Source organism: Apium graveolens, chromosome 5 (assembly GCF_009905375.1).
Source record: "Apium graveolens cultivar Ventura chromosome 5, ASM990537v1, whole genome shotgun sequence".
Lineage (NCBI taxonomy): Eukaryota > Viridiplantae > Streptophyta > Magnoliopsida > Apiales > Apiaceae > Apium > Apium graveolens.
This window is the reverse complement of record NC_133651.1, coordinates 11,521,552-11,534,225: the sequence shown is the minus strand read 5'-3', so window position 1 is coordinate 11,534,225 and position 12,674 is coordinate 11,521,552. Positions and strand designations below refer to the sequence as shown.

At 35.0% G+C, this 12,674-nt stretch overlaps 2 protein-coding genes, 1 long non-coding RNA gene and 1 pseudogene across 5 annotated transcripts; all 4 read left to right on the top strand.

Annotated features, from left to right (window-relative positions):
- The first annotated feature begins 10 nt into the window (after positions 1–10).
- LOC141723379 (L-type lectin-domain containing receptor kinase IX.1-like) lies at positions 11–2,020 on the top strand. The gene has a single exon (XM_074525164.1). The coding sequence runs from the start codon at positions 75–77 to the stop codon at positions 2,016–2,018; it is 1,944 nt and encodes a 647-aa protein (XP_074381265.1). The 5' UTR covers positions 11–74; the 3' UTR covers positions 2,019–2,020.
- A 311-nt stretch (positions 2,021–2,331) lies between these two features.
- LOC141659803 (L-type lectin-domain containing receptor kinase IX.1-like) lies at positions 2,332–5,176 on the top strand (annotated as a pseudogene).
- A 794-nt stretch (positions 5,177–5,970) lies between these two features.
- Positions 5,971–8,115, top strand: LOC141661423 (L-type lectin-domain containing receptor kinase IX.1-like). Its single transcript, XM_074468433.1, has one exon. It carries the CDS (start codon positions 6,014–6,016, stop codon positions 7,931–7,933), a length of 1,920 nt encoding a protein of 639 aa, XP_074324534.1. The 5' UTR covers positions 5,971–6,013; the 3' UTR covers positions 7,934–8,115.
- A 475-nt stretch (positions 8,116–8,590) lies between these two features.
- Positions 8,591–10,149, top strand: LOC141661511 (uncharacterized). 3 transcript variants are annotated; one of them, XR_012549986.1, is made up of 4 exons: positions 8,591–8,683; positions 8,781–8,869; positions 9,021–9,078; positions 9,837–10,149. It is a non-coding gene; the product is annotated as an uncharacterized LOC141661511 (long non-coding RNA). The 3 variants fall into 3 exon arrangements; XR_012549987.1 differs by having other exon boundaries at positions 8,617–8,637; XR_012549985.1 differs by lacking the exon at positions 8,591–8,683 and having other exon boundaries at positions 8,695–8,869.
- Positions 10,150–12,674: the final 2,525 nt, after the last annotated feature.

The window sequence follows — 12,674 nt, the reverse complement described above, 5'->3', positions numbered from 1 at the left end:
TGATGTAAGACTGGTTCATGTGCTAAATTGAATTATCTCTTCCTTAATCAGTATTCCTGCTCTCTGTTATAATTATGGGAATAACTCTCAGTCTCTTTCTTTTCTTTTTCCTTTTAGGTGTTGATTGTTCACTTCATTTCGAAAAATCTCGTTTTAGTTCAGACGATGCCAACATACTCTATCAAGGGGATGCAGCACCTTCTGTTGGAGCAGCTGAATTGATCAACAGGTATACGTACGTCTGTCGTGTTGGTCGAGCCATGTATGCAGAGACAGTGCAGATATGGGACTCCAACTCTGGAAAGCTTTCCGATTTTACTTCACATTTCACCTTTACCATTGACACCCAATCTCGTCCCACTGGCTCTTATGGTCACGGTTTTGCATTCTTTCTTGCTCCTGTTGGGTTTCAGATTCCTCCCAACTCAGCAGGCGGATTCCTAGGACTTTTTAACACGAGTAACAGTGACTCATCTGAAAATCAGATTGTTATAGTTGAGTTTGACTCTTACCCAAATCCTGAGTGGGATCCTGCATATGAGCATGTCGGAATCAACAACAACTCAATTTCTTCTTCCGTAACCACCCCTTGGAACGCTTCACTACATAGTGGAGATACTGCTGATGTGTGGGTTCTGTATAACGCTACTACCAAAATGCTGTCTGTCTTTTGGTCTTACAAAGAAAACCCCGATTTTCAAAAAAAATTATCTCTCTCCTATCAAATTGACCTCAGAGAGTTTCTACCAGAGGTCACTAGTATTGGCTTTTCAGCCGCTACAAGCCAGAACATGGAACGAGCTATCCTAAGATCGTGGGAGTTCAGTTCAACTTTATCTATAAAAAAATCAAGCGGAGACACGAAGGTCAAAATTATAGTTTCGACAACAGTCTCCATTGTAGTGCTACTATCTTTGACAATATTACTGGTTATAGTTTTGTTTAGGCGAAGAAGACGATCTGCAAGAAAAGCAGCAGAAACATCACAGAATTTGATATCAATCAATGATGACCTTGAAAGAGCTGGACCCAGAAGATTTTCCTACCAAACTCTTGCTGTTGCTACCCACAACTTCTCTGATGAGCGGAAGTTAGGCGAGGGAGGTTTTGGATGTGTTTACAAGGGACATCTCACAGACCTTGACATACCAATTGCTGTGAAGAAAATCTCAAGTGGCTCTAGACAAGGTAAAAAAGAGTATTTAACTGAGGTCAAGGTTATTAGCAGATTGAGACATCGAAACCTGGTTCAGCTCATAGGCTGGTGCCATGATCAGGGTCTGTTCCTACTTGCTTATGAGTTCATGCCAAATGGGAGTCTTGATTCTCACCTATTTGGCCAGAAGAGTCCTCTTGTTTGGGTTATTAGATACAAAATTACACTTGGTTTTGCATCTGCTTTGCTCTATCTTCACGAGGAGTGTGAGCAGTGTGTGGTGCATCGAGACATCAAGTCCAGCAATATAATGCTGGACTCAAATTTTAATCTTAAGCTTGGAGATTTTGGCCTAGCTAGAATGATGGACCATGAGCTAGGTCTTCAGACAACTGGGATGGCTGGAACTTTGGGTTACTTGGCACCAGAATATGTAAGCACCGGAAGAGCTAGCAAAGAATCGGACATCTACAGCTTTGGTGTTGTCATTTTAGATATTGTTACAGGAAGAAAGGCTAGTTATACAGTGGAGGATGCAAAATCTGAAATGGGATTGGTGGAGTGGATTTGGAATCTTTATGGAAGTGAAGATCTTCTTTCAGCTGCCGATGAAAGATTGAATACGATTTATGACGCGAGACAAGTGGAGTGTTTGATGATTGTAGGACTATGGTGTGCTCACCCTGACTGTAATTTGAGGCCATCGATTAGGCAAGTAATTCAAGTACTTAACTTTGAGGTGGCGTTGCCAAGTCTTCCGACAAAGATGCCTGTTCCCATTTATCAAGCACCCTTTAGTATACCAGCGGCTAGCTCTAGTGAGGCTTCTGTTACGTACACAAGCATTGATGTGGGACGTTAAATGTGTATAGCTGTGGGAGAATTTTCGCGGCAGTTTGTTTTTATGTATGTTTATGAATTGTTATATGGCCAGATGTTTGTTCTGTGTGTGCTAGTGTGTATGCCTGCATATATATATGTTTTAAAGGATACAATGATCCTTTCAAATAAGAAAGTTAGTTACAGCACTAACTTCAGTAAGTTTGTTAGGCCAGCTAGCTGAGACTAGTCTGGCTTTGCACATGAGTGCTGCCGTGCTGGTTCTGTATTTTCCACATATAGAAGATGAATAAAGTATTGTACCGCAGATTTTACTTATTTTTGTTCTTAAAGTAATGTGCATTCTTGTAGTCTCAGTTTACACACAGCCTTTAGTCTCTACATCTTATATTTCTAATCAGTCTAAATCTCCTCTGAATGTGCTTTCTCCGATTGCAACCTATAAATATCTCTCAAGAATGAGCATGTCTAATGGTAAAATTACCTTCATAGGCAAGTTGAGTTTACTAAATCTTCTGGTAGTGCGGCTTTAATTCCACACGTAAACCTTCACAGTTTAATAACCTTCTTGATTTCTATGTTCATTATATTCTTTCTAATGTTTCTGCAGAATTTATATTTAACATATTGTTGTTACATGTCGCAGCAGCCTTGTGCAGACACGTCTACATCTCAATTCGCAAGAAGGATTTCTTCAGGGACAAATTCAATAGCCTCAGCAGATGATAAATATGTAACGCTTACGAGGCAATCTGCTTAATGATTAATTCAACTGAAAACATATTTTTACTTGTGATTTTAAAATTGTTGTATTACGTTGACACGCTTGTGCCGGCCATCATTGATCAAACTTAGTCATTTACTAAATCTTTTTACCATACTCATTATCAATGTTACATAAGCATACCTGGTTGAAGCTACTGTTATCAAAAATATGTTTGCACAACATAAGCATACCTGGTTGACTTTTAATTTTTGGAATATGCTTCCTCTTAGCTACTTCAAATGTATAAAAATTATCATACAGACTTTATCTAATACTAATTTCATGTAATATCTCTTCCTATATCCGTTCTCCTGCTTTCTCAGTTAATCATGGGAATATCTCTCAGTCTCTTCCTTCTCTTTTGCCTTCTAGGTGTTAGTAGTTAAGTTTATTTTCAATTACATCGTTCCAGCACTGAGGGAACCAGCAAACTCCTTGAAAGAGATGCTGTACCTTCTGCCGGAGCAGTTGAATTGATCAACAGTAGTATGTTCCAGTCTTATGACGGTCAAGCTTCTTATGCAGAGACGTTGCAGCTATGGCCTATGGGAGCTTGTTCTGGAAAGTACTCGAATTTCAGTACACAATTCAACCATACCAGTGACACTCCATCTCGTCTCACTTACGGTTCTGGTCTTGCTTTCCTTCGTGCTCCTGTTGGGTTCGAGATCCCTCTCAATTCAGCTGGTGGATCATCGGGACTTCAGGACACACGCAAAAGTGACATACCTAAATATCAAAATTTTGCCTCTGAGTTTGACCCTTTCATAAATGATAAGCGGCTTCCACATGAGGATGTGGAAATCAACAATAATGTGATTTTAAAATCCTTCAAAACCAGTTGGAACAGTTCATTGCAGATATTGGTAAATACTGCTGGTCTTGTGCCGGTTCCGTTTGGTGCTCCTATCAAGCGAAGGTTCGTTTTTAGGGACTCAAAAAAAACCTAATTCTCTGACAAATAACATCAGCAGGAAGGTTCTACTTGAGGTTACTACTACTGAAAATTCAACCACTGCAAACCGAGTTACCTTTGAATCGTCTAACTGCAGTTCAAATTTATCTATAAAACATACGAGTGGAGGAGTGAAGACGGTCACAGTGAGAGTGACCTTAAATAAAAGTTCAGCAGTGATCGTTGCAGTGCTGTTTTCTCTGACTATATTACTAGTTATAGTTTGGTATAGGCGGAAAATATGGACTGCAAAAAAAACAACAGAAGCCGCCCACAATTTCGAAGTATTTGATGACGAACTTGAAGGAGCAGGATCAAGAAAATTATCATACCGGTGTCTAGATTTAGCTACTAACAACTTCTCGAATGAGCAAAAGTTAGGGGAGGGAGGATTTGGTTGTGTTTACAAGGGATACCTCACAGACCTTGAAATGCATATTGCTGTCAAAAAGATTTCAAGGGGTTCTAGACAAGGTAAAAAAGAGTATGTAACTGAGGTTAAGATTATTAGCAGGTTGAGACATCGAAATATATTGCAGCTCATAGGTTTCTGCCACGATCAAGGTCATTTTCTACTTGCTTATGAATATATGCCAAACAGAAGCCTTGATGTACACCTTTTTGGCAGTACGACCTCTCTTGTGTGGACGATTAGATACAAGATAGCACTTGGTTTTGCATCTGCTTTACATTATCTTCAGGAGGAGTGTGAGCAATGTGTGGTGCACTGAGACATTAAGTCGAGCAATATAATGCTGGACTTAAACTTCAATGTCAAGCTCGGAGATTTTGGCTTAGCTAGACTTTTGGACAAAGAGCTAGGTCCTCAGACAACTGGTCTGGCTGGAACTTTTGGTTACCTGGCACCAGAATATGTGAACACCGGTAGAGCTAGTAAAGAATCCGATATCTATAGCTTTGGTGTGGTTATTTTAGAAATTGTTACAGGAAGAAGGTCAAGGGATATACAGAAGGATGGGGAGTCTGCGAGAGGAGTGCTGGAGTGGGTCTGGAATTTATATTGTAGTGCAGAGCATCTTACAGCTGTGGATGGGAGATTGAATAGTGAGTTTAACACGAAACAAATGGAGTGTTTAATGATCTTAGGACTATGGTGTGCTCACCCTGATCTAAATTTGAGGCCATCAATCAGGCAAGCAATTCAAGTACTTAACTTTGAGGTGGCTTTGCCAAGTCTTCCAACAGAGATGCCTGTTGCTATTTTTAATGCACCGCTTAGTATACCAGTGGGTGGCTCTAGCGGGGCTTCTTTGACTTACACAAGCATTGATGTTGGACGTTAAACATGTATACGCATAGCTGAGAGAGAACTCCCGCGCCAGTTTGTTTTTATATATATATATTTATGAACCGTTATCTAAACAGATACTTATTCTGTATGTGTGCTTGTGTATATGCCTGTTTGGATTAAGAGATGCAATGATAAATTTGAATAAGAAAGTTAGTTACTGCACTAGCTTCAATAAGTTTATTAGGCCGGCTGGAACTGGTGTGTGCTGCATTGTCGTTGCTACTTGCTTCTGAACGGAAAATTTATACTTTTTTCAAGTAATGCTCATTCATACTTACATTAGCATATCTGACGGAAGATTGTCATGGTATCTTAGTCTTGCTACTGCATCTCTGAAACAGTTTATAAACAGCAGCAAGTCTTCTGCATCTTATCTTTCTAATCATTTTAAATCTCTTCTTACGTGTCTTTTCTGGTTGCAATCCATCTTCATCTCTTAATTAAGAAAGAGCATACATGAGACAATTACGTTAGCGGCCATATTAATCCAACAACAGTTCTACTGAACTTTCTTTGCATTGCTTGCATTATTAATAAATATCGAATGCAATGCATAAAAACTATTGACCCCAAAATTATTTAGTGAGGCTAAACCTATGTCAAAATGAGTAACTCTGGGATGTAGTACTGGCTTAGTTGAATTTTGATTCTCCCCTTTTAGATTCTTTCTGCTGAACGTTGATCGTGGAAGCAGAACTACTGTCGTACGGTGACACACTTAAGCCAGCCGCCCCATCGGTGTCCAAGCTTCGTCACTCTCTGCATTCTCTATCATATTTCATTTTCAATGTCATATAAATACACCTGGTTAAAGGAAATTGAGTTACTTTTTACCAATATTATAATTGCACGCCTCTTGACTTGTTTTGTTTAATGTTTCAAATCTTCCTCTAGGCTACATCATTAATCTTTATAAACCTGAGCGTATAGAACATCACGATGTACAGAATTAGTTTTTTGGTAATTAGTTCTCACTACTCTATAATGGAAATATCTTTCGGTCTCATCCTTCTCCTGTGCCTTCTAGGAGCTGATAGTTTGACTAATTTCCAAATTCATCGGTTTAGCCGTGACGAAAACAACATTTTATTTGAAGGAGATGCTGAACCTTCTGATGGAACAGTTGAAATGATCAACAGGTATACATACGTGTCTCGTGTTGGTCGAGTCACATATGCAGGGAAAGTGCAGATATGGGATTCTGACACCGGAAATCTTTCAGATTTCACTTGTCACTACACCTTTACCATTGACACCCAGTCTCGTTCCAGTCACAGTTATGGTCATGGTCTTGCATTCTTTCTTGCTCCTGTTGGGTCTCAGATCCCGCTCAACTCAGCTGGGGGATTTCTAGGACTATTTAACACGACAAACAATCAATCTGGAGATCATATTGTTGCGGTTGAGTTTGACTCTTACTCAAATCCTGACTGGGAGCCTGAATATGAGCACGTAGGAATCAACAACAATTCAATTTCTTCATCCGTGATCACCCCTTGGAACGCTTCATTGCATAGCGGTGAAACTGCTGACGTGTGGGTTCTGTATAATTCTACTAACAAAACGTTGTCTGTCTTCTGGTCCTACAAAGAGAACCCCAATTTCCTAGAAAATTCCAGTCTCTCTTATCAAATTGACCTCAGAGACGTCCTTCCTGAGGTTGCCACTGTGGGATTTTCAGCCTCTACTGGTCTGAATGTAGAGCGAGCTATCCTTAAATCATGGGAGTTCAGTTCATCTTTAAACAAAAAAAGTAAAGAAGCAAAGAATGGCAAAGTTATCGTGTCTACAACAGTGACCGTTGCGGTGCTTCTCTCTCTGATCATATTACTCTTTATGTTTAGACAAAAACATATTGCAAGAAAAACAGCCAAGAATTTGACATCCTTCACTTATGACTTTGGTGGAGTAGGACCTAGAAAATTTTCCTACCGGTCTCTCGTTGTTGCTACCAACAACTTTTCTGATGATCGCAAGTTAGGCGAGGGGGGCTTTGGTTGTGTTTACAAGGGATACCTCACAGAACTAGATATACCAATTGCTGTGAAAAAGATTTCAAGGGGCTCCAGACAAGGAAAGAAAGAGTACTTAACTGAGGTCAAGATTATTAGCAGGTTAAGACATCGAAATATAGTTCAGCTCATAGGTTGGTGCCATGATCGGGGTCAGTTTCTACTTGCTTATGAATTCATGCCAAATCGAAGCCTTGATGTTCACCTATTTGGCAGTAAGAGTTTACTTGTTTGGGGGGTTAGATACAAGATAACACTTGGTTTTGCATCTGCTTTACTTTATCTTCACGAGGACTCTGAGCAATGTGTGGTGCATAGAGACATCAAATCCAGCAATATAATGCTGGACTCAAATTTCAACCTCAAGCTTGGAGATTTTGGCTTAGCTAGACTTATGGACAACGAGCTAGGGCTTAAGACAACCGGATTGGCTGGAACTATTGGTTATTTGGCACCAGAATATATTAGCACAGGTAGAGCTAGTAAAGAATCGGATATTTATAGTTTCGGTGTGGTTATTTTAGAAATTGTAACCGGAAGAAGGTCAAGGGATACACTGAAGGATGGAGAAGATGAATGGGGATTGTTGGAGTGGGTTTGGAATTTATACGGAAGTGCAGAGCTTCTTTTAGCTGTGGACAGAAGATTAAACAAGGAGTTTGACGCGAGACAAGTGGAGTGTTTGATGATTGTAGGATTATGGTGTGCTCACCCTGACCGACATACGAGACCATCGATTAGGCAGGCAATGCAAGTACTTAACTTTGAGGGGGAGATGCCAAGTCTTCCTACAAAGATGCCTGTTCCCATTTATGATGCACCCTTAGGCATGCCGGCGATTAGCTCTACTAAAGCTTCTATTACTTGCACAAGCATAAATCTGGGACGTTAAGCAGTGGTGTACGCTGAAGTTCATATATTATTAAACTTATTTGTTGAGAAACAAGTCCCTGCAGAGGCCATAGAGCTCTTCCTGTGTCTAGATGATGTCTGATTTATGATGTTGCCACTTGGTTTACCATTTATCTTTTTTGCTAAGTACTTGGTTTTCCATATTGTTTATGTATAAGTCAAGGTTCAGGATTCATGATTGTATTATAAGATTTATAAAAATTATGCGTGCATATTGTCCTTAAAATTTTATTCACGTACATATTGCATTTTTTGAGTTTACGAATAGCTACCTTATTTTGCATCCACTCCCGACCCCGCTCACAGTTCGAGAATATAAAGCATCGAAAATTTAGAGACATGATTATAAATATGTCTCATCTATGTATATTATAAAAGCTGAATCCTATCTTATGACAATTTTACCTTTGATGCCTTCCATTATCTTCTTTATTACTGCAAATATCAATTATAGGGGACTCCACCTTACTACCCTTTTACGTCCTAAATGAAGTAAAATCACACTCCCTAATATGTTGTATTCTGATTCTGATTCTTTTTTTAATGAGATTACTTGCTCCTCTGCTTTTGGTCTTGAAATCCGTGTGGTTTATAAATTTTTAATATCTACAGCATTTGCTACATGCCCCCCACGTGGGCACTTGATGTGAAGTTTTACTAACTTCCACTTTCGCATTTCTTATGGTTTGTTTGTTCTTCTTGCTGGAGGATTGTCTAATATATTATGCGTGTTTGTTCTTCCACTTCTGTTATTTGTATTGATAATCTATCTGGTTGTGTGAGAGGAATGTTTTGTTTTAAATTTATGGAACGCTTTATTGTTTCAGATGAGATGTATCAACAATTTTGAGGAGGAATAAATTTGTTATCTGATTGAATAGGGACGATCTTTTATGTTATTGAGATGCACAATCAGGTCATTTTTTCTTCTTATCATGAGTCGTTTCTTGAAAGTCGCTCTTTTCTTCCAATTTTTTTTGATATTATCCAAACTTACTTTTCGCAGTCCAAATGTTCGATTTTGATTCTAAAGAATTTTGTTTTGATTTTTGGTTATTTTCTTTCAGAATGATGTAGAAGGGGAGATTAGAAAGTGGAAGAAGATCTCTAGCTCTATCTCATAAGGTATAGGTCATTCCAACTAATTCTCACTGGTTTTGTGATATTTCATTATTTAAAAATTTACAGAGATACGTTCTACCAAGTGTTTGACCAGTTGCCTTTGAGAAGTGTTGGTGACAAAATTGTCCATTTTATATGGATGAGTATTCATAAGACTTCATGAATGTTTTTCAGAATTTAATTTATCTTTGGTTATTGCATTTGGTAATTGATTTAGAGGGAGATTATTACCTGTATGTTTACATATATATGGTTTTTGGGAGATAGGATTGCCTCCTTTTACATGGAGTAATGTTTTTGGAGGTAAAGTTTGCAACTCACATGATTATTTGTTACAACAAATGTAATAAGTTGGTAGTTAGCTCCACATTTTTTTCTAGAATGTCTTTGTAGATCAACTGTCTTCACATATTTGCAAGGAGTATAGTAAGGTATTAAGTTGCCTTTGATTATCTATTACTCTAAAAACTTAATACCAGTAATATTTTTTGGGTTTACCCAATAAAGAAAAACAAAGAGTAAAGACGATCCATTAAGGATTCACGCAATGAGCTGTTTAGAACATCTAAGCCATGTGGTCTACATCCCTGTTTCCTTTAATTTATTTACAGTAATAAATATTTATAGATTATGTACAACATTGCAAGATTATGTTTGTTGATAATGCATATAAATGACCTCAAGTTCAATATTCCATAATAGGTTAAATCTTTAAAGTTGTTTTGGTAATTAGAACCGTAAATGCAACTTACATTTTGTAGGTATGGAGCTTCATGTAAATAAATAAGGGGCTGTGATGGCGACGATTCACCCTGGGGACGAATGCTGTTGCACAACTGCAAGTTTAATGATGGCCTCATACTTCAGAGTTCAGAGCATTAATCATACTTGGTGAATGAATGTATTTGCATTATCTTTTTCCTCTTTTAGTTTTGCTAAGCTAATGCATTTGCATTTGTTAATATGTTGCTGCTACATTTTGCACCATAACAGTATTTTGACGAATTTGTGTACTATAAGCAGTAAGCACATATTGAAGGAAGGAAAATATTGACACCTTGACATTTTCTTCACTATAAATCAATTTATATATTTTTGTGTTTTATAAGTTCACAGCCCCTTATTACTTTTAGGTTCTGTTCTAAAATTCACAGATTTTATCAATTAATTATCCTGGTTAATCGTTTTAATATGTTTTGCAGATTCAATTTTATAATCACATTAATCAATGCACTTTTTTCTTAAATTAATATACTTAGTTTAATAAATAATCATTATTGTATTTTATTAAGCACATCTGATTAATATTTCGATTATCCAATTGGTCATCGGAAGGCTACTATATCATAAATGTCGATTTTTGCTTTTAGAACAATGGTTTTAGGGGTTATTTAATACTCCCTCCACCTTATGGTAAATTGGTAAATGAAGTTTTTCAAATTTTTAGATTAAACTAAAAATAACTTTTTAGTAAACACATATAGCTGAAAATACAGGGTATAAGTTGATATTTTATTAGATTTTTTGGTTTGGAAAAAGGTCTTATTAAAATTTTAGAGCCTGTTTGGATTTAAATTAGTTTTTGATGTGTTTGTGCACATATAAATTGTTCAGTTTAAATCTAAATGTTAGGAAAAATAAATAATTGCTCTATTAATAATCTACTATTCAAGCTTATTTACAAATTTTTTTCGGTTTTATTCAATTCTCTTTTTCTGTTTTATTTGTGTACCACCGACAACCAAATATACAATAGAGATACGCCTCAGATATGATGGTCTTTCTTCAAAAGATTATATAGCTAACATTCTATTATAGAATTTCATCACAATGGTTGCTAATGTAGAATAATTATTATATTTAAATATAATAAAACGTTTAACAATTAAAATTTGAAAAAAATAATTGATTTTAAATTTGATTTTACTGTGAAATAATTTTGCACAAGTGTGATTTTAACCACTTTAAATTATTTTATCAAATTTCAATAATTTTTTAAATAAAAAAATTGTGCAACTTCGTTTTTAATTTGATAATTAAATTTTGTAACTATATATGATGAAAATTTAAATAAATTATGTATTCCCTTCATGGATGGCCACCCTAGATATGATTATTAAAAAAAGTATTGTTATCTTTAAATCTTTAAATAATACAAAGCTACATTTTATGGAAATCCTATTTTGTATCCAGTAAAGCTTGATATAAATAATATTAGTTCTTCATGATATTATGCTTTCTTTTTTATGAATATTATGTATAATTATGAATATCTTATTTAAAATACTGAGTGTAATATGAATTATATGTGCTAAAATACTACTTACGTAATAAAATTTAAAGTAATATTTTTAATCAATCAAATCCTATAATTTAAAATAATTTAAAATTACATATAATTAAATTTTTCACTATCAATTCTAATTCTTAAAAATCTAACCAACAATTCTTCAAATATTGAAATTGAAACTAAATTATTTGAATATTTTTTATGAATACATTTGTAATATAATGATAATTATGATTAGGACGCTCTCAATTTATGTGGTTAAAATTGATAATTTTTTGAAATCATGGTTACTTCATTTTAAACTTTAATTATGAGCTGAATACCAATATTTTAATAAGTGAGTAATTAGGTTTCTAGGAAGACACTATCCACCTACAAAATTTATAAAAAAATATGTACAATTATCTCACAACTATTAATATCCTCTTTACATACTAAATGTGAATTGTATGTTATATTAATATTTGCAAACTTAAAACGCATCCTTAATATCAATATTTTCAAAATTTTGAAATTAAGTTGCATAAGAGGTTGCAAACCTTTTTTTATAAAGGTTATTAAGTTGCATAATAGGATATTGTAAAAAGTATTTTTTTTAAATGAAACTTAAAAATTGTATTTTTAAAATAACTTTGAATATAATAGTAGTTTTGCAAATAAATTTAAAAATATATGTAATTCGAATAATTTTCCAATAAATTAATATACCATTCAAAATTATTGTTAGTTTATGTTAATATCAAATTATAACTACAAATGTCTTATAATTACTTGATATCCAATAACAAGCCACAAAATGATTATGATTGGGTTACTTAGATTAGCACCAATAAGACCATCGAGGCATTTTCATATTAACTCCAAGAAAAGTAATTGTACTATCTTATTATGATATTTTATTTACGTGACTAATTGTAACATAAATTATATGTGATATAATACTGATTCAATACTCAATAAAACCACAATGAGTATGCTTAATCAATTGTATCCTTTAGTTCAAAATAATTAAAAATTATAATAAAATATTTTTTTTTTCAATTTTCATTATCTCACACACAATGGTGTATATTCAAAGTTGTGTATATTCAAAGTTACGGTCATTATTGTATAAAATAAATTTTAATTTAATAATATTTAATTCAAAGTCAAGGTATGGCCGGAAACTATGCCGAGAAGTGTTAGCAATAAAAATTGAGCTGCGGGTCATAAGAAAAGACATTTTCATTGATTTTAAAAAAAAAATTGATGCTAATACTTTTGTTTACATTTTATTTTTATAAATGGTTTGAATTATACATTAGAATTA

Bases quoted from the DNA above. Each gene is read 5' to 3' on its own strand.
- LOC141723379 (XM_074525164.1), top strand. From the start codon at position 75: ATGGGAATAACTCTCAGTCTCTTTCTTTTCTTTTTCCTTTTAGGTGTT.
- LOC141661423 (XM_074468433.1), top strand. From the start codon at position 6,014: ATGGAAATATCTTTCGGTCTCATCCTTCTCCTGTGCCTTCTAGGAGCT.